Source organism: Taudactylus pleione, unplaced genomic scaffold (genome assembly GCF_031769625.1).
Source record: "Taudactylus pleione unplaced genomic scaffold, aTauple2 ptg000451l, whole genome shotgun sequence".
Taxonomy (NCBI): Eukaryota; Metazoa; Chordata; class Amphibia; order Anura; family Myobatrachidae; genus Taudactylus; species Taudactylus pleione.
Genome location: NW_028284853.1, coordinates 8,336,888 through 8,360,911, shown reverse-complemented (window position 1 = coordinate 8,360,911; position 24,024 = coordinate 8,336,888). Strand labels below are relative to the sequence as shown.

The window sequence follows — 24,024 nt, the reverse complement described above, 5'->3', positions numbered from 1 at the left end:
CGAAGGTTGAGCTCCGCCTCCTGTTTGCAGCGTGATGTCACCACATTGACCATACATTCCTCCGGAGTGGAGCAGACTGCTACAACAAAGGACGAACCTCCACTGAACAGCTGTGCGCCTATCAGAGGCAGGGACACCGAGAGGGGGGGAGCGGGTACAGTTTACCCAGACCCGGGCTTCCAGAGGGGCCCGGCACCGCCCCCCCTTCCTCTTTCCCTCGCAGCAGCCCAGCACACAGCGTGCGCTGGGATGCACTGGGAGATTGCTCGCGGCTGCTAAGCAGCAGCCACAGCAATCTCCTATGCCTGAGGGGTATGCAGACGGGAAACCGGCTGCCTTAATACCGACAGCTGGCTTCCCGGCTGCTTTATCCCGGCGTGGGATAAATGACCGGCTGCTTTATCCTGGTGTGGGATAAATGACCGGCATCATAACTAGACGCCTGTCATTTACCCGACGCCGGGAGACCGGCGCCTGGCATCCCGATTGAAGGGATGCCGGGCGCCACAAGCGGACAGCCGCGGGGGGAGAGGGTTAGGTTTAGGGCACCCAGGGAGACTTAGAGTTAGGCACCCCCGGGGAGGTCAGGGTTAGGCACCCCCCGGGGGACTTAGGTTGAGGCAGCGGGGAAGGGGGGGTTTAGGGTTAGGCACTTAGAGTGGGGATTAGGGTTAGGCACTTGGGGGGGAGGTTAGGGTTAGGCACCCCTAAGGAAGGTTAGGGGGTTAGGTTAGTTTATACCTACTTTAGGGATGATCAGGATTCCCAGCTCTGTCGGGCTTTTGCTGCCGGGCTCTGCTGATCTGTCGGGCTGCCGCTGCCAGGAATCGAACTGCCGGCCATGCGGCAGCCGAGACTCCATACCGATTCCGTCTAGGGGGGGGGCGAACACACTCATTGCGCCCCCACTGGCTTTGACCCGGGCTGAGGGGCTCACAGCGCCCCCTCCCCAGCGCTGCAAAGTGGGGGTTTTTCTCAAGGGGGCGTGGCCACGCTTCCTCCTGCAATTAGGCCACGCCCCTCTTTACCTGGGCCCGGCGGCGCTCTCTACGGCCCTGATCAGAGGAGGCAGTCAGTGTCAGTCAGGGGAGCCGCATCAGAACAATGGAAGAGCTGCCTGTGGCTCAAGAGCCACAGGTTGGCCACCACTGGGTTAGGATCATCCAGGTCCCTCTGATTTAAAAATAGACTTTCTGTTGATTATTTTCTTTACTAATAAATGTTATTTTTTTAATGTATATTTAATAGACTGATGTAACCCATGGAGTTCATATACCACAGGATGAGAGCCTAGAGTTGAGACTATCGTGTTGTGGACGGAGTGTGCCAGACAGAACTCTAATTCTGGAAATAGCACAATAAGCTCAATGACCAATATATACAATGTACTGTATATATGGTATGGGTGAAGCTCCAGCAACTTTTCAAAAAGCTGCTACTCAAGGCACACTAACAATCCTGGTTTTAAAGATATCACTGTTTGAGCATAGAAGGTTAATTCACAATAACTGATGCAATGATTAATGCTGGCCATACACCTGCATGTATTCGGGCCGATTGGACGATTTTCGACGAATCGTACAATGAACCGTGTGGAAATTGTGTATTTTTTTAGTAGGATACGATCCGATGCGCGCTCCCTCAACTCTTAAAATGGATCGTATGATCAGATGTGCAGCCCATATTATCCATCGATCGTGTGCAAATCGTACCGTGTATTTTGTGCTTGCGATGCATCATGCGTCCATTCATGTAATTTCAATGACTTTTTCCTGGAGAGCGCATGAGGCACACGATTGATAGTACGACAGATCGTGTGCAAAGAAAAACAGCAAATATGCCACTGGGACTGCCAGGGAGCTCCGGGGAGTTGTGAGGTGAATCTTATCTGATGCTGGCAGCGCAGGTGTATGGCCAGCATTAGTCACCTGTGCTCAAGTATGGCTATCATTAAAATCTGGACTGTTTGCATTCCTTGAGGGCCGACATTGGGAAACACTGCTTTAGAAGAATAAAGAAAATCCCATATCTTCAGCCTGTAAAAGGTCATATTTAGTATGCAGTAAATTAATAATATAATGGTGATTTCCCATGTTACATTGATGCCAACTGTCTTGGTTTCTGCAGTAGACTACTGAATTATAACCCTTCCTCCCACCTCTGACTTATCCCAGTTAGGGTCAGGAAGAGGTGGTAACGGCTCCTTCAGAGATCCCCATCGCTATTGTTGGCATATAAATCAGACAGATAATCTGGAAATAAACTCTGCTTTAAGCAGGTTAAGACCCCCATGGGGCCCTAGTGAACATTCTGGTGTGGGCCCCTTTCCATCTTTGTTTGTAAAGAAAAAGCATCAAAATACAGGTTACTGTAAAATCTAGGCCTCTTAGTGCCCACTACCCCTAGGTTGCAGCCTAGGTTGCCCAATAGATGATCCGGATATGTGAGGCACACATTCTCCAAATTTTTGTCGTCAAACACTTTTTGATTCCTATTGTCCCCCATCACCTCATTCTTGCTCCACAAGGCAGGATCATAACTTAATAAAGACAGAAAGGTTTCTGCAAATTTCAAACACAACAGAACCATCTTGTTTAATAAAGTCCAAGGGGTCAATCCTATTATGTGCGAAGGGTGAGTTTCCTGTTGCAATGGCGTTAAAACGCCGGGCAACGGACCGGCACCTAGCACCTTTCGCAGCCACTCTGAGCCCGAATTTTGCTCGGAGCGCTATGGATCTACGAGCAAAATTAAGCAAATCCGGGCTGCCGTAAAGTGCGGCCATTGTCATGATGACTCGCACCGGCGAGGTCATCGCGGCTAATAGGATTGACCCCCAAGTGGTGACATGACCCAGTAAATCTTCATGGAGAGTTGTAATAATAAACAAAAAATAAGGGATTGGGATCCCAGTGTCGTCAAACTAAAAATACCCCTTGTATACATCCTGATGTTGAGGCGCAATCCTACAAATGTTTGCGGCGCATTTGTGCTGTATTCGTTGTTAATGTGTCCTTCAGCAGCACAAAGTATGGAAGCCCTGAGGAGGAGCATTAAAACAGTTAATAAACTTGACATTATTAATGATGTATTGTGTATGTGTGTGTGCATGAAAGATTGTAAGCTCCACTGGGGCAGAGACTGATGTGAGTGGCCAAATATTCTCTGTAAAGCGCTGCGGAATATGTGTGCGCTATATAAATAACTCGTAATAAATAAAAATAATAAATAAATGTATAATTTACAGTGAACTATAGTGCAGAATGTTTTTCAAACTAATATTTTGGTTAATTAAAAAATTAAAATAGAATTTAATAATTCCATTGAATTATTGGTACTTATACATCTGTACTGCCTTTTATTGGACTCAGAAAATAAAGGAGTGTAATAATGAAGATGAAGCTGAGGTAGAAAGTGAATATTTATGTGGGATCAGGGATGTAATCCTCATATACTTCCACTTTCTCCTCCAGCTGCTCATCTCTCAGCTTCCATAACAGCCACCAGTGACCCAGCCAGCAGCTGGAAGCCCCAGCAGCACACTAGCACAGTTATTATTATCATTCACTGGCGAGAGTCTAGTACTACGGACAGACTTGGTTGCTAAGCGGCGGTCGCTAGGGCGGCCATTTTGGAAAGGGGTAAGGAGACCGCAGACCGGAAGTGCCGGCACAGCGCGGCCTCCTCTTCCGGAATGAGATTTTTTGGTGGAGGAAATGGCGCCGGTGGATGTGTTGACTGTGTTTCCAGGAAAGCTTCTAGCGGACTGAGGGGCGCCCGCCGGCCGCTGCTCCCGCCGGCCGCACCCCTAATGTCACTGCAGTGCACTTTATATACATGAGGTGAGTCCCGGCGGTGTATGCGCCATTATCCCTCCTGCACCCTGCGTATTGCACAGTGTATGCGACGGTGCCTGCTGCAAGATGCATTGCGTGCAACACCCGGCGGCCTGGCTTCCCAACACCTGGGTGCACTACAAATCCCAGCATGCCATGCATGCGGATGTATTGGTGTTCCTAGTGTGCACATTTTTTGGTTTAAAGGGGTGCGGGGTGCAAAGGGTTAATAGGAGGCAGCCCCCCCCCTTCCCTCATTTATCTGGTCTCTGGGTTGCAGCTGTAGCCCTTGTTCCCCAGTACAGTGTTCATGTATTGCACAGTGCACCTTAGGGGTTCTGTTATCCTGGGGGCTTTATTGCTCTTGCTGGTTGTTACCATTGGACTAATATAGGTTTCAGTTACAGAGAACTGGAAGCTGCAGCTACCAAAGACACTGTTGGAGATCTGAGTAGGTAAGTTTTGATTTTTGGAATTTATTGAGACATGATATTAAATAATAGCTGGCTAAGATTACTCATAAGGTGCCCACTCACTGGACGATTTTAAGCACGATTTGCACGGAGACGACGCATCGGAACGTCACATTTAAAAACATGCAAATCGTGCAGCTTCCGGGAACGATAACGATCGGATGCGCGGCCCCGCGGGTCATTTGTCATATCTTCAGATCTAACCTACTGCAGGTAAGATCTGGCAATCTCCTTAACGACGCACTGGAAATCATTAAGGCTGCACGATAGGTATATAGTCACATTGCACAGTTTAACAAGATATCGTCTGTTCGGGAGTTGCCCGGGGAGTTCAAGGGAAATCGTTGACTACATTGAATGTTTTGTGCGTCGTGCAGCGTGTGGGCACCTTAAAACTGGAGGTTGCAGGATAGGTGTGACCTCCATGCCTCGGGGAAGAATCAGCCATTTTTAGGTGTTTGGTATGCACTGTGTGTATCTATAAATAATGTGTTTGTGTTATACATACTTTTAACTGTTCATTGTTTACAAAGTACCCTATATACATATTGCTGTACATTAGAAGTCAGACAGATGCTACTTGCAAATACAGGTCTTTGGGCTCGATTCTATTCTACACGATGTGAATAGCGCCAGGAGTGATCCCCCGGAGTTATTCAATACACCGCACTGCTAAGTCTGACTAGGGATTTGTTCTTGCACCCCTTCGGGGATGCGAGCAGAAATCTGACAAAAGTCTCACGCCTTAAACAGGGTGTTTAAGAGCGAGAACGGGCATTCTCCGACTAAACTTCCCAGCGCAATGCTGTTTTCCCGGCGCTAAAAGCAGAAAACAGCATTGCGCTGGGAAGTTTAGTCTGAGAATGCCCGTTCTCGCTCCTAAACACCCTGTTTAAGGCGTGAGAACGAGCCTTTCCCGACCTAACTTTGCGAAGAATTGAATAGCTTTAGGAGCTGATTCCTGGTGCTATTCACATCGCATAGAATAGAATCGTGCCCATAGGGTATATACTATAGTGTCTCATCAGTGATTTGACTGGAGATTTGTTATATTTTTTGTTATGATTTTGCGATAATTTTTGTGCACATATTAATAGAAACAAATCCTGGTGTTGTTAAAAGGTATTTATTTCTTTTTCTTTCTTTTTTTTTTTTGCAAGGTTATTTAACAGCATTTGATTTCAAAGAGATAATTGAGCAACATAAATGTAGAAGAATTGACAGTTTATATAATCTTATTCTGTTTATAAAGGACTGCTGCAGATTTCTTCTCTCTGTAGGAGGGGAAACAATTTGTGTTTCCCTTATGCAGAGCTTCACATTGTGAAATGTTACTTTGTATCAGTTTTTGGACCATGAGCTTGATGTTTCATTACTACTCTGTAACTATGTGAACAAGATCTGGCCCCTGTAGACAGATTAACCCATTTAGAGGAGATGGAAAGGGCCACAAATGTGTTCTGCAAGTTGCTGTGTCTAAAAAGCTGCTAATGACATTGACTTCATGACCTACATGTAGGACAATGTAGGTGCCTGATGTACTTTAAGCTATGTAACTACAGGGTGGACAGTGCTTGTAAGTGCTGTTGTTTTGCATTTACACAATAGATAAATGACATCCTCAAATGTATCGCTTGTTTATGTGTGTAGGGGGTGTTTAAATTAGCTTTATATAAAATGGCTTTCGTGTTATCACTTTATTGATTAAATTACCTCTGTTTATTGACGCTGTATACACATTTTAATAGATTTTCATGGGAAGCCTTTTTTTTTTACACTTTAGTGTCTTTGTATTCATAGGAATGCTCATCTGTACAGTTATAATGCGATGTATTCTGTGATGCTGCTGAAATGTATTTGCATATTGATAAACTCCTCGGTGGCCCTCTATCCTGCCCTATCTGTGTTACATTGTAAAGATATGGAAATGAGAGGGGCGTACCTGTACACATTAGGTCAAGCTCCCCACCCCCAGAGCTAGGCTGGCTGATTCCTGAGCAACCCCAGGCATCCGTAATAAAATATTAAACATCAATTAGGGCACTGGAAAGTGAAAGTTGATCCAATGTGAAAATGCATCACATAATCACATGTGTATTAAGATGATCTGTGGTCAAGGCAGAAATATGCAATTATCTGCAATTTTTATGTAGCAGAATTCAAGCCATTGTTCCCTCCCCTCCATTGTAGGCTTGAGTTTAATGTAGATAGGAGAATAAAATGGTTATCCTTGCATATTTATGCTGCTAATAGGATGTTTATAGGTGACTTATAAGTGATCAGTGAAAGTGTGCCATTCATTTTTTTTTATAGCATACGGTATGTTAACACTGTTTCCGTGAAACAGAGTTTAACTTTAGCAGAAAACATGTTTTTAATTGTCACTGCCAATACTTCCAGAGTAATCCTTGTCCAAACTTGAATGGATGGCGTGAAAGGGCGGAGGCGTATTTTATATAGTGAGTGCACACGTTTCCTACTTAATGGATGGGTGCGCACCCTGCATGTCAGAACTCCACTCATTACATGTATTATATCAGGGGTAGGCGACCTGTAGAACTACATATCCCAGCATGCTCTGCCATAGATTTGCTGCTAAAACTGACAATTGTGACAAGGCATGCTGGGATGTGTAGTTTCACAGCAGCTGCAGTGCCACAGGTTTGCCTGACCCTGTATTATATAGTCAAAGATGGCAGTTACTAGTGTCATACTGGAGTTATAAAATCACTTTTGTGTATACTGCGTTGCCATTGGCTCATTGAAGCAATAGTATTTGCACATTATTCTAAATTGAATGCTACGCAAATACTCCGCTCCTATAATACTGCTTTGGCGTTGCGGTCTGACCCAGACACATGTAGAATTAGTGAGGACAATGCCTGCAGTATTCAGAAATTTGCTTGTTTTGTCTGAGTTCAGTTGAAAAAATTCTTAAGATGTTTTTCTGGCTTACATTGGACACGACCAAGCAGATGAAGGCTTGGAAATGCATATTAAACATAATTGCTGAAACCCAGTTACTTGTGGACTATTTTCACTTTCAAATGATGTTACTGGTTTCGTATGTGCCCTCCTGTAACTTTTAATACTATATAACTTCAGATATATATGTGTGTGTGTGTGTGTGTGTGTTACTTTTGTTGACCTCTGTTGAATTAGTAGAAGGGTTTATACAGGGTCATAAGTCATTTGTAGGCAAAAAGGCGGGGTGATATTTTCTTTTTTTTCTTTTTAAAGTTTCGCACGCCAACACTTTTCTGATTTGTTATGACTGTTTCCTAACATGATTTGCTAATGATCCCATTGAATTCATTCAGGTAATAATTAGGGGTAGAAATTGCATTCTTTAATGTCCTCACAATACTGTGATAAGAAGGGAAGGAATTGATGATTAACAAATGTGGCCATAATTTTGTTTTACGAACTAACTGTGTCTTTATTTAACTGGCCACTTATAGATCTTCACCCTTGGCGCCGCATATATGTTCTTATTTGAGTGTATTGTCTCTGATCCAGTGTAGGACTGAGATTACCAATCTGCATATTTCTGTAACAAATATACATAGGGGCGATTCAATTCAGCGCAATGCTGAATGGCCCCGGGAGGGGAGCTCCAGAAGCTATTCCATTCAGCGCGCTGTTTGGTCCGACCTTAAGGATTTCTCCTGAGGGTGCGAGGAGAAATCTGACTAAAGTGCCGACCGTGAGGCTGTTTTAATCGGAGGATGCCATTTCTCGTGTCTAAACTCCGAGGTTAAAGGGGCCTATCCATTAAACGACTTTTTAAACGATCCGACCAAAACCAGGAGGTTTTGAAAGCATCGTTCAGAAAGTCGACTAATGGATAGCCAGCAAGGACCAGCGATGCGCGTGCACACTGGGTCCTTGCCGACTATCTGCAGAACATGCTGCTCACCCTGACGACGCTAGTCAGGTTCCACATGTTTGCAGATATGGAGGTCGGTCTCCTGCACTGAATGCCGTTCAGTGCGGGCACTGCACCTGGCAACATGAAGAACTGAATGCTAGATGTTCAGTTTTTCAGGTCCCGTAATGGATAGGGCCCGTAAGTTGCAAGAACCGGCATTCACAGTCTTGACTTCCCGACAAAGTAAACAGCACGCTGAATTGAATAGCTTTGGGAGCTCCCTCCCGGGGCTGTTCAACATCGTGCTGAATTGAGTCGCCCCCATAGTGTCTGACATCAGGCATGTGGTTTTTCCAGTGTGAATGTTGCTATTATATCAAAGCCAGTTGTCTTATCTCTTATATAGTGTTCCCGCTAGGCTGTTTTAGCAGGGCACGGCGCCCTGCCCTCACAGCCTGTGGGTGACGTCTTCACCCACGGGTCGCAGTGTCCCGCGGGTGGGGAAATGTGCAGGGACCCAGTCACCGCCGGAGAATAGACGCCAGGTGCATGCGCCCGGCATCTATTCTCCCTGTGGGCAGTGCTTGGGGGCTGCCCGGCGTGTCTAAGTGCCGAGCACGCCCCCAAGAGTGACGAAAATGGACACGTGTTATAGACATGCCCCCTTTTCAATGGCCAAGCCTCCTTTTCAGGCGCGGGCGCACCTTTGGCGTGCGCACCGAAGTGCCCCCTCTAGCTCCCGGAACCCTGCCTGCCACCGGAGCTAGAGTGAACACTTTTATATTTGTTTAAGAAATGATTAGAGAAGGAGTTTGACTTGTTATACACATTATTGGAGGAGGAACATCTTCTGTACCCTGTATCCAGTACTTGTGACCTTGTTTTAGATTATATTGGTGTATTTTAGTCTTATCACAGTTGGTATTTTGTTGTGTTTATTCATGTGTGCCCTTATCTCCAGCGTACCAGTGTTGCCTTGAGAATGTTTCCAGAAATTGCCTGTGCAGGTGCGGTAGTGGAGTGTGTATAGGTCTCACAGTGCAGACTGGTCTGTAAAGCATTAACTAACCCGAAAGAGTAATATCACGTACAGTATGTACACTGACCTTCCTACTGCAGCACTAGTACTCATGCCCACTGGTGTTACTTTTTATATGCATTTTTAGTGCATGTAAATGAGGTTGACATGAAGACACAATTGTTTCCAAACCCATTGACAGTTTTTTGGCTGGCCACTTCCATATTTTTATTTATTTTATTTTTTTGCTTTGTGTATACACACATAAGGAAGCCTAAAGTGAGTTCTAAAAAACACATGCTATAACTCTGGGAATGACAGCTAATGGTGCATACACACGGTCAGACTTGCTAGATCAATAGGGCAGCACAGACTGTGTAATGGTTAGCCTTACTGCCTCACAGCACTGAGGGCGTGGGTTCGATTCCCACCAAGGCCCTATCTGTGTGGAGTTTGCATATTCTCCCTGTGCTTGCGTGGACTTCCTCCGGGTACTCCAGTTTCCTCCCACACTCCAAAAATATACAGGTAGGTTAATTGGCTCCCAACAAAAATTAACCCTAGTGTGTATGTGTGAGAGCGTGTGACAGGGAATATAGAGTGTAAGCTCCACTGGGGCAGTGCCTGATGTGAGTGGCCAAATATTCTCTGTAAAGCGCTGCGGATTATGTGTGCGCTATATAAATAACTGGTTATAATAATAAACGATGAGCGATTTGGCCAACTATTCCATGAACGATTTCTGACGGTGTTAAAATGATTGAAATCGTCCAAATCTAACTGCAAACACATCAAATATCAGCTATCGTTATCTGACATGTGGGAACGCGCATCGTTCATCGTAGCAGGCTCACATGTCAGATTTTCTTTCAGATATGAACGATTTTTAAAATCATTATCGTTCAGATCTGACAACAATCTGACCGTGTGTATGCACCATAAGACACACATGTTGTTGATCAATCGGCTCATAAGATGAATATATGGTATTTTGAGCTACATCCCTTTCTATTTTAGGGGGGAGTGGGTGGCTGTGATGTAGAGGAGCCCCTCCCCTGTCTATCAATCAGTTGTGGCTGCTTTAAGTGAATGGTTGGTCCTGGTAGTGCAGATGACGTTAGGGATGGGTACGGGATGCTGGCGCTCGGTATCCCGACTCCAGCAACCCAACAGGGTTAGGATACAGACAATATCCTACCCCCCTCCCTCGTGGTGCCTAAACCTAACCTCCCCCCTAGTGACTAAAGCTACCCCCCCCCTCCCCGCACCCTAAACCTAACCCTCTCCCTAGTGCACCACCAGCTGTTATAGAACTACACATCCCAGCATGCCCTGCAACATTTTTGCTATTCGGTCATGCTAAAACTGTTGCAAGGCATGATGGGATGTGTAGCTGGAGGGCTCCTTATTGCCCAACCCCGCTACTTACCTTCGGGATTCCGATGCCGGGATTCTTACAGGTGTCGGGATTCCGGCGCCGGTATTCTAAGCGCCAGCATCCCCTGTGTCGGGATACTGAATGTATCCCGTTTAGTTGAGCTTCTGCATAGAATTATTTTAGGATGCTAATTCCTGTTGAATTGTGATTCATCTGAAGCGTTCTGAAATATTAAAGGTACCCAGATCCATATCATCTTTATCTGGGATCAAATATAAATATTGGGACTATAGCGCATGTTGTAATGTAAACTTGGGAAGCCACATGAGAAGCGTTCTGATAAAGCGCCCAGCTGAATGAAACGCTAATATTACAAGAAACACTACTGTTTATCATAATTTTAGCTCTGCAATGACTGTCTAATAGGTGGTTTACACGATCTTTAAATAAACCTAATGCAGACAAGTTTCATTTTCTGGACCATACATCTCGGTAAAAAATAAAAGTACGACATTGACAGATGCTTTGTGTGAATGTTTGTGGTGACCTTTAGGAATACATGTTACCTATTCATAAAACTATGCAACTGCCGGAAACTGCTCCTGTTGGAAGCAATTTCTTCTGCTTTAACATAGTTGGTCTTTCAGATTTGACAGATGCAACATAAATAGTCTGGCATCCAGGCCAACCTTTGAGAGAACCTCATATACAGGTAATGGCATTTGACGTTTTTGCCGGATTTATGAATTCTACGAAATTCACATGTTGTAATTTACGGCAATATTTGCCACCATTGATTCCTTGAGGCTATTAGCTTGGTCTTATCACAAAAGATAATACTCGAGGGCATTGATATATATTTTCCCTGTCCCTGCAGAGAGAAAACACTTCGGTATCTGGGTAAAAAATAACCTTGTGTCTAATGACACAACCAGAGTTGTAAAGAAAAACCTGATCTTTGATTGATGCTGTATAGTTATTAAATAAGTGATTCAATCTTATCAGTGTTTTTCATCTTTGTGTTTGATTGCTTGTCTGAGGCGAGTGGAGATGTTGTTTAAATCGCAGACTTGCAAAATCCACCAATAACAGCGGAGCTTGAATAAAACCCGAATTGCGATGTACAGTTTAACAGACTCCTAGCTGTAAATCTGTGCTCCCTCTGTTATCAATGCCTTAGGAGTTATTTAAAGAGTAAGTAAAGTCATTGTTTGATGGCAATTGCTGTGAATTACTTTAGTGGAGTAATATGCATGAAGTAACTGAAGTTTGTGTACTATATAGAGTGTAAGCTTGCAAGCAGGACCCTCTGTACCTCTACCTGTCTGTTATTACCCAAGCTTGTTTTATTACTGTTTATTCCCAATTGTAAATCAATGGCATATTCTGACTCTATATAAGTAACTGTTAATAATGTATCTACCACACACACCTCACTCTTCTGCGGCAGGCTGACATGTTAGGAGGGAAGTGCAGACAATGACTGACAGCTAGACAGCCGAGCTTTGCAGAAATGGGGTTTAATGGTCCTTGATATTAGCTGTTGGTTTGGGTAGAGCCAATTCTCATGTGATCATTGAGAGCCAATGTGCTGAAAGCTGGCAGCTTGATGTCTTAGGACGTTTCTCCGGAGCACAGTCAGCATGCTTCCGCCAGTACGCGGGAAGTTCATTAGCCCTGCGATTGTGTATCTGAGATGGCAACTTAATACTGGTATCTAAAACACTGACTAATAACACATCTTACAGATGAATAGTTTAATGGTGCATATACACACGGTCAGATTTTTCTTCAGATCTGAACGATAACGATTTTAAAAATCGTTCTTATCTGAAGGAAAATCTGACACGTTTGTCAGATGAACGATGCGCGTTCCCGCTTGTCAGATAACGATATCTGACATCTGATGTGGTTGCAGTCAGATTTGGACGATTCCATTCATTTTGCAGTAAAAAATCGTTCGTTGGTCAAATCGTTCAATCATTCATCTGACAAATTTGACCATGTGTATGCACCTTTAGTATTCTTATTTATGCTTTGTGTTCAGCCATGTTTAATGTATATAGCCAACAGTCTATAACTTGGCCACATCATTGCAGATATCTTCAGCTTGGCACAATATGGATGCAAGTATGGCAACACTACTTGTATAGCTGCTGAGTTCCTGGCTGTATGCGAGTGTCGAGACCCTACTTAACACCTGAAATCTGGGAGACCCTGGCACATTACTATTGGTTTTATAGGGGGTTTTGGGACCGTACTAGTTAAGTGGAAAAAAACTCTTTAAAATCAGAAGACCTTTGTTAATTTGACACATCTTCTCCCTTTTAATAAGCCTTCTTATGGCATATGCAGCATATAATAGTCTGCTATCTCTACGTTATTACATTTGCTTGATGTCTCATTTTTCGTGCTTCTGTTGGATTAATACCAAACCTGATGTCCCCACCCGTGGCCCAGATAGATAATTCCTAGTGATAGGACCTGCTCATGCTTAGCTTTGTTTGTTGTCATGGAAAGTATACTAACATGTGGTAATGTTTTATTGTTTATATTGCACAGTAGGCTTGGTGGAACCATACAGATTGTGTATTGGTTCAGGCTTCTTTTTATCTCCTGTTGATTTCCTCCTCTCACTGAGCATTAGCAACCCTCCCCCGATACTGTTGACCATTTTAGTGTATACTACATTGTACTGGAGCCCACTGACTGCTCATTTATGCAAGTGATCTTACAATGGGTGGCTAATAGTTGACCCATGGACATTTGGAAGAAGCTTAGCTGCTTGAAAATTGAATGAACTGAGTAGAGCAGGGAAGAAAGCATGCCAAAGCAGCTGTATGACAGACGTGGTGAAGTGCATGTCTGGTCCACTTCATATCTAGAGCAGTTAAAGACCATTTGTTTGCTCTTGAGGACATGCTTTGGACAATTATGGTGAGTTACAGTGAAAGAAGCTCTCTGTCAACTAATGTCTCCATTATACTGGCTTTGGGCACCATGCAGCGTGGAATCCTCTTTCACGCTTGTGTTAACACATGCCGATTTCCAAAACACACGTTATCTGGCACCACGTGGGAACTGTCAGTAGCCGGAGCCAATAAGCGGCCGCTCTACTGTCAGCGCGGCCGCTGATTGGCTCTCGGGACTTCCAGCTCCGTGGATGTGCCGTCAGCTGGCATTCGGGAGCTATGAGTATGTGTGGCAACACACATACTCATAGCTCGTTCTTGGGTTATGTAGTCGTTCTTTTTGTTTTTTTTTGCCAAGTACGTGGATTACTGTGGAGGCCAGCGCCAGGATATAGGTGAGTATGATTTGTTATTTGCAGGGCCATGTTTTTTGGATATTCTACGTGGAGAAGGGGACCGAACATCTGGTAAGTATGTGTGAATGGGTAGGTGTGTGTGTAATAAAGTTATACTGTCACGGTGTGTGTGTGTTTTGTCTTTTTTTTTAACTATTCATTTTACAGTGAAATAACAGGTACCGCATGTCTGCTGGCACTTGTAATTCCACAAGTGCAAAATGGCAGGCATGCTGGCACTTGTAGTTCCACTGTAAAGTACAATAGTGTTTCATTATTTGACCTCCCTATTACACCCATGCCCACCGCTCCAGAGGTATGGGGATTAGCCCCAGGCTTCAGCGTAAGCCTGTGGTGCTCGGGAGAGGGGGGGGGACCCTTTTTTGGGGGGTCCCCGAGATCACCGGCTTGCGCTGACTAACTTGGGGTGTAATGCTTTGGACCTGGAGCCCTGGTGATTGGGTCTCCGGGCTGTGGCATTACACCCCAGTCGGTTGGGTCTGGTGCTGGTCTTAAATATAGGGGGTACCCCACGTCTTTTTTGCCTCCTATATTTAAAACCAGCACTAGTCCTTGCAGCCTGGTGTTGGTTTCTAAAATATGGTGAAATCCTACACATTTTGTTCCCCGTATTTTTAGAAACCACCACTGGCTGGCAAGCCTGGGGCTGGTTTTGCTTTTGGAGGGGAGGGGGGAACCTTTTATGTCTTTTTTTTTTTTTTTGTACATTTTTACTAATTGTTTTTACAACTTAAAAAAAACAGGAATTTTCGGGAAATATTCTAGGGACCCCCCTAAAGATGTGTAGACATGAGGGATCACTATGGGTACCCCAATTTTTTACTACTGAAGGAAGTCGGGGCTTCTAATAGCCGCGGCAGGTGCATAAATGCGACTTTGCATAAGGTGATGCAGAAGAGCATTTAGAATTTTTTTGGGGGGGCAAAATAACTATGGGCATCAAATTTGGGGTACTTGAAAATGGGTTTCAGCATATTTTAAAGTTGCTAAAGTGACTTTAAAAAATCGTGAAAAACCCTCCTGCCGCAAACACCTGCAATCAAAAAAATACTTGGGGCATACTTGGGGACCCCCCCAGAGTAAAGTTCGCTATTTTTAAGTTTGTACCCCAACTTTTTTTTTTTCACCCCTTTTTCAAAGTCAATTTTTGGGGTGCCCTTTAATTTTTAAAAAAACATTTTTTGACCCAGATTATCTTTGGGGGACTGTCTGAAGGCTGCACGGGGGTTACCGAAATGTTGCACCCCAAAACCCCAATTCTGCACTTTTTAACGCCTGCCATTCATAGGCGTTACTTTACCGCCTATTACATTGCATTGACTTAACGCCTAGGCCTAAGTCTTTCAAATTGAATACGGAGGAAAACTAAAACAGGCGATAATGACGTCATCGGCGGTAAATTACCGCGAATCCGGACTTTGAATACGGCCCTTAGCCTGTAATGACTAAAAATTATGGAGGGGTTAATTGAAGACTGGAATTGATAATGTATAAAGAAGAGATTTATGATTGGGTGTGCCATTGAGAGTAGGGAGTTAAGATGAAGCATAGTGATAATATAGTGTTTCCCCTTGGCTGTTTTAGTGGCGCACCGTTAAAACAGCCTGCCCTGAGACTTCCCCACCCGCGAGCCCGAAGTCTCTCTCGTGGGTGGGGAAAGTTGCGGTGACTGATCACCGCTGGCTGAATAGACGTGTGCATGCGCACGGCATCTATTCACCATGAGGGGGGAGAGCATGGGAGAAGCCCAGCATCTCCCTAAGTGTTGGGCATGCATCCATTGGGTTAAATTGGTCACGCCCCCTTTTAGGGAGCTTTTGCAGAGACTCCCGGCTGGCTCCCTGAGCGCCCTGCCTTGCCCGCACTCTACTGGGAACACTAAAAATATTGATAGAGACTTATTGATGGTGGAATTATTTGGAGGTGATGATAAAGGGGCCTATCCATTATCAGATGTTTTTCTGAGCGATGAAAGACAAAAGATATCCCTTGAAAATTCCGGTGTCTGTGCTGAACGATATCTGTCATGTACATGACAGATTTTGGCAAACGATATCGCATGACATCATTCAAGGAGTGGATTTTTTTCTCTGTAGCTGCTGCTAATATCTTTTGTCGTCTACCGCATATAAACTGCCAGATATTTCTAATATCTGGCAGCGATATGCGATAATTGGCCAACATGTTGGAGAGATGAAAGATTCAATTTATCGGCTGCGGGAGTGCGCATCTGTCATTGTTCAGGGCCTATCCATAGCAGATAAATTGAACGATACATCGTTCAATTTATCTACTAATGGATAGGCCCCTTAAGGGGGGTGGAATAGATTATAGAGTGGGCGATGATGCTGAGGGAAGGATAGAGCGGCGTCACAGTGGTTAGCCTTGGTGCCTCACAGCACGGATCATGGGTTCAATTCCAACCATGGCCATATCTGTGTGGTGTTTGCATGCTCTCTGTTTGGATTTCATAATTGTATTCCGGTTTCCTCCCACAAAAAAATAACCCTGTGTATGTGTATCCATGTGGTAAAGAATATAGGGCGGAATGCAATTGTGTTAGCACACACGAACGCCCGTCTAAAGTGACGGGATATCGTGGGGCGCTATTCAATTGATGCCAATCTTCGCATCGATTGCTCCCAAAGAGGTCGGGAACTGTTACACCCGACCAAAGAGCTGGGCATGATTACGAAAAAGTGCCATTTGGGAGCCCAAACGGGTACATTTTTGCGCATTTCAGCTCTTCACCCCCATGGCGTTCGAGCTGAAATGCCGGCGCCAGTGGCTGTTCGTGCCCGACAGGAGCAACAATTGATTAGCTGCGTTGGGCGCGAGGAGGGGCCAAAACAATTGAATTGCAACCATAGATTGTGAGTTCCACTGGGGGCAGAGAATAACTAAATATTAATTGTAAAGTGCTGCAAAATGTGTGTGCTTTAAAAATAAATATAAATAAGAGTGTGTGTGTTTATATGGGGACAAGAGAATGGTTATGATGTAGCTTGAAGGGGGGTAATGTCTAGAAGAAGGGGCAGTTTTGTATAAAGTGGACGGGCGGTCTGTGTGTATCTTTTAGTGGATACCCTATTAAAGAAAGTTTTAAAAATTGGCTGGCTCCTAGATTCAAATTTTTGTATAAAGCCTGGTTATACAATAACTTCACATATTATACTTCTCTTTATTTTGCACCTATTATTACTGATTATTATTGATTACTTCATGTGCTAATATAGTTGCTACCTCAACACCACATTTATTCTGATACTAGAAGTCATTAGTTTGTGCTGGAGCAGTGACCCTTGTACTCTTTATCTGAACCTGCCATAGAGACTCAACCTGCCATAGTAATTACACCACAAACAGAGCAGAGCAGTAAAGGGAACCTTTGAGGGAGGGCAAAGATTAACCCTGTAACTGCTACAGATGGGACACTTATTTTGAGAATGGAAGAAATAAATTCTAGTAAATTCAGTGTTTTATGTCCCATCCAGTGCAGTCAGTGCTTTCTGTGCAGTTAGTAGAGGACACTGAAGGTAGCCCTTCATATTCTGGTATGAATGGACATTGGAGAAGTCTTGTTGTTGAGCAAAAAACTGTGGACTTCTGTATGTAGACCGTTCACTTCAAAACCGCATAGGGGGCAATTCAATACGGATGCTGAACAGCCCTGGGAGCTATTCAATTGACCGCGCTGTTAAGTCCGACTATAGGATTTCTGCTCGCACCCTTGCTTAGGTGTGAGCAGAAATCCGACTTAAGTGCCGGGCGCGTTGCTGTTTCCTGGCTTAGCACGGTGCAAACAGCCTCGCGGCCGGCACTTTAGTTGGAGAATGCCTGTTACTGCACCTTAGGCTAAGTGTTTAGTTGCGGTCTCCGGTGTTCTCCAACTTAAGTGGTTCTAGTCGGACTTAACAGTCTTGTCAATTGAATGGCTCCGGGAACGCCTTCTCAGGGCTATTCAGCATCACCTCCATAGACTTTGATTTCGTTATAGTATAATGTGGACTCCCTATACTTGTGTTAGTTTAGGTTGCTTATTTACTCCACCATTGACCATGTAGCACTTTGATATTGAGTGATTGCGGAATGGCTGTCTGATCCTACTATCACAACTATCATTGAGTTTGTGTTCCTGACCTTAGCAGCTAGAAATCTGTGCTGTGTGTTTCTATACCTAGTGTAACTTGCACTGAAGATGACAGCCTGGGTGGTTATGTCGGCAACAGAGTTATGTGAGCAATTTCCTGATTGGAGGAGAATACTGAATTAGCCCCTTTCTTGTGGATGTTCAGTTTCCGGTAAATCCTCAAACCAATGATTAATTTTATAGAGTGGAATTCAATGACTTGCAATGCTCTTTTGCGCACATATCAGACTCTTCCGGTACCGCCGAGATCATGTTTTCTTTTGCACTTCTATAGGGTCCAATATAAAGCTTGCAATGTCGCTGGAATCGCGCCTGTCCGGATTGGCGCAAAGTGTCCATACTCCTAATTAGATTTCGCCATTTCACTCAGATCTGTTTCCTAGAGGTAGCAGACCCCATATAAACTACCTTCTGAATGTGGAACTAGGTGCTGATCTGTCATGTCTGCTGCAAGTGGTTAAATGGACATGTTTACAGAGAACAATTGTTATATTGTTGTGGTCCAGAGACCAACTAGTAATCAACGGGAGGGAATTATCAAAGGGCACGCTTAATCTGGCTACAATTGGGTTTATGAAGCTCTACTATATGCAGGCTCTGCTAATTAAAGAGGAACATTCTCCAAAGAGTGCTCCTCTCTGTAATTAATACGATTTTCTTTATTATTAACAGCATACAGAGTGTAGCCATGAACATTAATAGAATTGTTTAATTGCCTACAATTTGTGTGCACACTCCCTCAACGATTGCGAGCATCACATTCCCTGTCATTATTGCAGTCTTGTGTTATTTCTTTTCTGGAGTGTTTGGTAGCGATCATCCCCATGTGTATTTCTCTCCGGAGCTGTGTTTGCAGGAGGGAAATGCTAATTTCTGTGACTCTCTTGTGCTGATATTTGTCTGGTTGGTTTTGTGTGATCTCTGTTTAGCAGTCTGTGTAAAACCTGCAGAATAATAGACAATGGTTCTGTTTTCCACAGCAAAATTCCTGCAACAACAATTGTTGCTTTCATTTGAGTTCTGTCAGCTGAAGGACGGCTAGCCCCTCATTTTATACGCCAAATTGGTCCCATATATTTTGGTTGTGAGGATAAGGGATGTAAAATATTTTAAGATTTATTTAAACCATTTTATTTTGCAAACGCAGGAAGATAGAAGCAAAAGTATGAATCTAACAATTTGCAACCCTAATAGATGTCCGGGCCGTCCTTGCTGGGGTCTATTGGTGCTTGTAGAACCAAGTCCCAACTGACAGTAAAGATACAAATGCTGTATCTTATATCTTGCATGCATCCAGACTAAGAGCTTATTTTATGGGTTGGGTACGAGATGCCGGTAGCTCTGGATCCTGGTGGTCAGAATCGCGACGTCGCCAACCCGACAGGGTTAGGATACCGACACCTGTCGGTCGGTATTTTAAACCTAACCCCCCCCCCCCTTGCTGCCTACACCTAATCTCCCCCTTCCTGCACCCCAAGTCCAAACCTCCCCCCTTAGTGCCTAACACTCTCCCTAGTGCCTAGTCTCAACGCTAACCCTCCCCCCTACTCCCGCTACTTACCTACGGGATGCCGGTGCCGGGATCGTGTCAGGATTCTGGTTTCCGATATTCTAAACACCGGAATCTCCACGGTCGGGATTATGACCACATCCCTATTTCAGGGCTTGCAATTAAATTAGTTTTCTATTTCCCCCCGGTAATATTTTTATGGCGAGCACCGCAGTAGTAATGGAAGCAGACCGGTGACTAAATAGCAGGGATGAGATTTACAGGGCACAGGAGCAGAGGACTAGCCAGGAGAGCGTGGCAGTGAGTTTATTTATGATAAATGTTACCTAAGTTTTGTGGGGGATTTACATTGATTTATATAAATAGAAATACAAATACTCTAATGGACTGAAGCTAGATTTCAGCAATCGGCAAACTGATTAAATATGAGGAGCTCAGTAGTTTAAAAGAAAAAAAAAAATCTTTATATTTTTGTCAGGATTTTTCGTAGTGTGATTGTAATGTATGCGATCTGTGTTGTAGGGGTACAGCGCAGGTGGAGGGACTACAGTTAATGGAAGAAAGGAAAAACCGAAAGAACGATAAGAAAAAGAAGGAAGCTGCCTCTAAAAAGGTATTGAGATTATATGGGTTGTACTCCTTGCCGTTAGTCCCCACAGCTCTGTGACACAGGTGTTTTGTATGGCAATACCTCGGGTTGCACGCCGTGCCGTTAGTCCCCACAGCACTGTGACACAGGTGGTTTTCTGCACCTTCTGGGAGTTACCGCTCTCTCTAACATCAGTCTCTTTTCTGGCTGACTTTGTTTATACAAGGCAAGGTGTGACAAATTTATTTTATTCAATGGGTTGTCCATCTGCAATCTGAGACTGATGGAACAGCCGCATAATAGTGGCGTCTGTGTAGACCGTCCTTTAGTCTTGTGGTGTTGGAAATAAATCGATCATATGTTGCTCCCACTAGACTATTTTAGCAGGGCGCCACACCCTGCCCGATTTTTAAAAGGGCAAAATGCTCCCTGTCCTTTTAGCGGAGCCACGCTAAAACAGCCTGGCCTGCTACGGTGTCCCACAAGTGGGAAAAGTTGCATGACCAATCATCGCAAGGTCAATAGATGCCGTGCGCATGCCGCCTCCCGGTCTACCACGACCCCTTTTCCGGAGAGTGCGTGTTTTTGGCATACACAGAAGGTGCTCCCCTGCCGGTCCCGCTTTCTAGCGAGAACACTAAAATGTGTATATTCAACCATGTGTAGTGTTGGCCTCACTTGCAGGTGTCCCGCTCCCCTGTGTGTGTCTGCTTTGCTACTCATCACCATTATCAGTGAGTGCACCTTTTCACCTGCCCCATACTTTGTCCAGGCTTGTTTACACTTCAAACCAACTCTGTATAGCCCTGTCCTGACATGTCCTCACTGTACTTTACCCACATAAGGAAGCACAATTAGCCCATTTCATTCGTAAGTGTAAATACACATAAGGGGCCTCATTCAGACCCACTCGCGAGAGGCTGTCCGCTCGCAAGTGGGTCGATGGTGTGCACTGCGCATGCGCACGACGGAGGGAGCTCCGTCGTGCGCGAGACGCGACGAGCGAAGGACTTCGCTCGTTGTGTCTGATCAAAGGGGGCGTGCTGTCGATGTTGATTGACAGCACGCCCCTTTGGTGGGCGTGCCGGGGGTGTGCCTGCTAGACGGAGGCGTTCCCAAGGGAACGCCTACCGTCAGAAGCCGGCGCCACTGACATCACTAGTGATGTCAGTGCGAGTGATTTTGGCTCTGATAGAGCCAAAATCACTCCTGGCCTTGCGGTTGAGAAACTCAACCGCAGGCTTTTGGTCGCACTGGCGATGGTCGCGATGGTCAAGACCATCGCGACCATCATCCTGCACGCTCGTATAGGCTGTGGGTGGTGACCCACAGCTATACGAGCGTCCAGGAGGACGTTCCATATTTATGGAGGTGGGCCCTGATTCAGAGCGAGCGCTCTGGTCAGAGCGTCCGGCTCTGAATCAGGGCCAAGGTGCATACACACGGTCAGATTTTCCTTCAGATCTGTTCAATAACTATTTTAAAAACGTTCAATCGTTCATATCTGAAGGAAAATCTGACATATCTGACATTTTTGTCAGATGAATGATGCGCGTTCCCGCTTGTCAGAGAACGATATCTGACATCTGATGTGTTTGCAGTCAGATTTGGACGATTCCATTCATTTTAATTAGGGATGTGCAGGCTCGGATTAGTTCGGATTTTCCCGCCGAATTCAGATTTTTCCCACCTAAAATTGGGTCTCAGAAAGAGGCAAAATATCATCTTTCATGGACAAACATCATCTTTCATGGACTTTTGTCCAGGAATGATGATGTTTATCCATGAAAGATGACGTTTGCCTCCTTCTGAGACCCAATTTTTGGTGGGAAAATCCGAACTAATCCGAGCCTGCACGTCCCTAACTTTAATGCAGTCAGAAATCGTTCGTAGTTCAAATCGTTGGTAAAATTGTTCAATCGTTCATCTGACCGTGTGTATACCATAAATGCGTATGACTTTGCCCGTGTTTGCGTAGCAGGAAATACGCGAGATACCCTCCGCCTGCTCTTCATCAGTTTAGCTGTTGTCCGTAAGGTTAAACATTGCCATTATTTTTAGTCTGGGGTGTATGGCAACAGAAAGTAAATTGTTTCAGTGGTTACCGGTTAGCATGTAATGATCAGTATTACATCTAAAAAAAAAATCCTACAGAAACATACTCTCTATTCAGTGAAGTTTTTGTTGTGTTTTTCTTGGGACACTGACTCTTATCACTCCATATTGGTTTACTTATGGATCAACTTTGTAACCTCTTCCTCTGGCATCTGTTATATTCATTAACAGTATAACTTTTTTTGTTTCATTTCAGGCCACTGAACAAAAAAACAAAGGTAAGTCCCTTTAACAAAAAAGAAAAGAAAGATACATTACAGTTTGTAAGACGCTGACTATTTGTGCAGATTGTTGGGTAGTTTCTCTGGAGCTTTCTGCCATGACTGGGTTCTTCCACTTGTCTTTCATTGAAGACTATTTGATATCACAGTAGGATTCAATCGTTGGTAGCTCTTAACTGAACTGCTCGGGAGCTATTTCATTGTGAGCGCGTCCAGCCCCTTTCTCACGCAAAAGAGCACGGTAATAGTTTCGTTAAGCATCTTTTCCCATGCTAAGTGCGCTGCACGTACGGCGATAACTGCCGCCTTGGGGCTGGTAACGCAAAATAATGAAATGGCTCCCGGCCACTTTAGACAGAAGCTACAATACCCAGAAGCAATTAAATTGCCCCTATGAAAAACGGCAAGCACCCCTACATGTGGAAAATACATGACCAGCAGTGAATATCTAAGGGACTCTCACTGGTCATTGGCCTTTGTCTGCTTTAAAACCCCATCCCCATAAATTTCTCTCCTAGCAAAAATTATAGGCGTTTTGTGCTTTTATATTTTGGGGTCCCATGTTTGTAGGTGGGTGATTTGCTGAGATGGCCGTGCTTGCTGCATGAGCTTACACTGAGAATCTAGTGCTGGTGGTTCATTACCTCATGTACGACATATCGGAGTCCAACAAAATTTATACGGATCATCTAGAGCGCTTGTAAGCTGGTCCCACACAGCTATTTAATTTGCAAATTCAGTTGTGGCCAGGCTTGATGAAAATTGTCGGCTCAGATGGGCATCTCTTCCAAGGCGGCAGTTCCACACTGGTCTATGTCCTGTCGTGTGCCAATTAGAGATGTTATGCCAGTCTTGACTTTTGTCCTGCTACCCGATATGATCTGATAACTTTGTGTGGAGTGGATAATCTTGGCTAGTGGATTGTGTTTATGGTCATCTTTACAGAATCTCAGAAATCTATCTCTTAATATACTTTATTATAATCTTTTTTTTGTTTTTACATTATATAAGATGGTTTGACCCTGTATGGAGAGGTTTAACCGATGGCAGAAGTCACGCCACAGGTGACAGGTGGTGTTTAGGGATTAAACGCCAAGTATAATTAAACCTTTATGAATTTCTCTGCTGTAATATATTTTATATTATAAACTTACATTTTTTTTCTTATATTCTCTATAAAACACTATTTGGTGATCCTTTTTAAAGTTCTGGCAAAGATGTGTATACAGTGGGACATGACCATGTGCTTCAGTGTCTTTGTAGATAATTGTTTTATATAATTTATTTTGCAGAAATATTTTGTTGGGCAGAACAATTTCTTCCTAGAGTGCTCTGTCAGGGGTGCGAGCCTGATTCGATCAGCCTCTTGTTAATGGAGTGAAGAGTGCTGCCAGGCATATAGCCCTGATGTGCTGGAGTCTGAGAGCTGAGTTGATATGTCGCTGACCCATTATAAATGTGCAGATCAAGGTCTGTACCGTTTATAACTATAATAATGTTTCCACTCAGATCCTGCATCTCAGGGCTCGTGCACA

The 24,024-nt window shown here is 44.3% G+C and overlaps 1 protein-coding gene across 6 annotated transcripts in view; it reads left to right on the top strand.

The window, feature by feature from the left end:
* Positions 1-3,717: 3,717 nt before the first annotated feature.
* The window catches only part of TNRC6A (trinucleotide repeat containing adaptor 6A), a 62,404-nt gene continuing 42,097 nt past the window's right edge, over positions 3,718-24,024 (top strand). For 4 of the 6 annotated variants that reach the window (XM_088448213.1, XM_088448211.1, XM_088448212.1 and 1 more), the window contains exons 1-4: positions 3,718-3,842; positions 4,231-4,287; positions 20,087-20,177; positions 22,465-22,486. In XM_088448213.1, the coding sequence (XP_088304339.1) occupies positions 3,838-3,842; positions 4,231-4,287; positions 20,087-20,177; positions 22,465-22,486 (175 nt within the window). In that variant the 5' untranslated portion in view covers positions 3,718-3,837. Of the gene's footprint in view, positions 3,843-4,230; positions 4,292-20,086; positions 20,178-22,464; positions 22,487-24,024 lie in introns of all 6 variants that reach the window. The other 2 variants (XM_088448210.1, XM_088448209.1) reach the window with 2 other exon arrangements.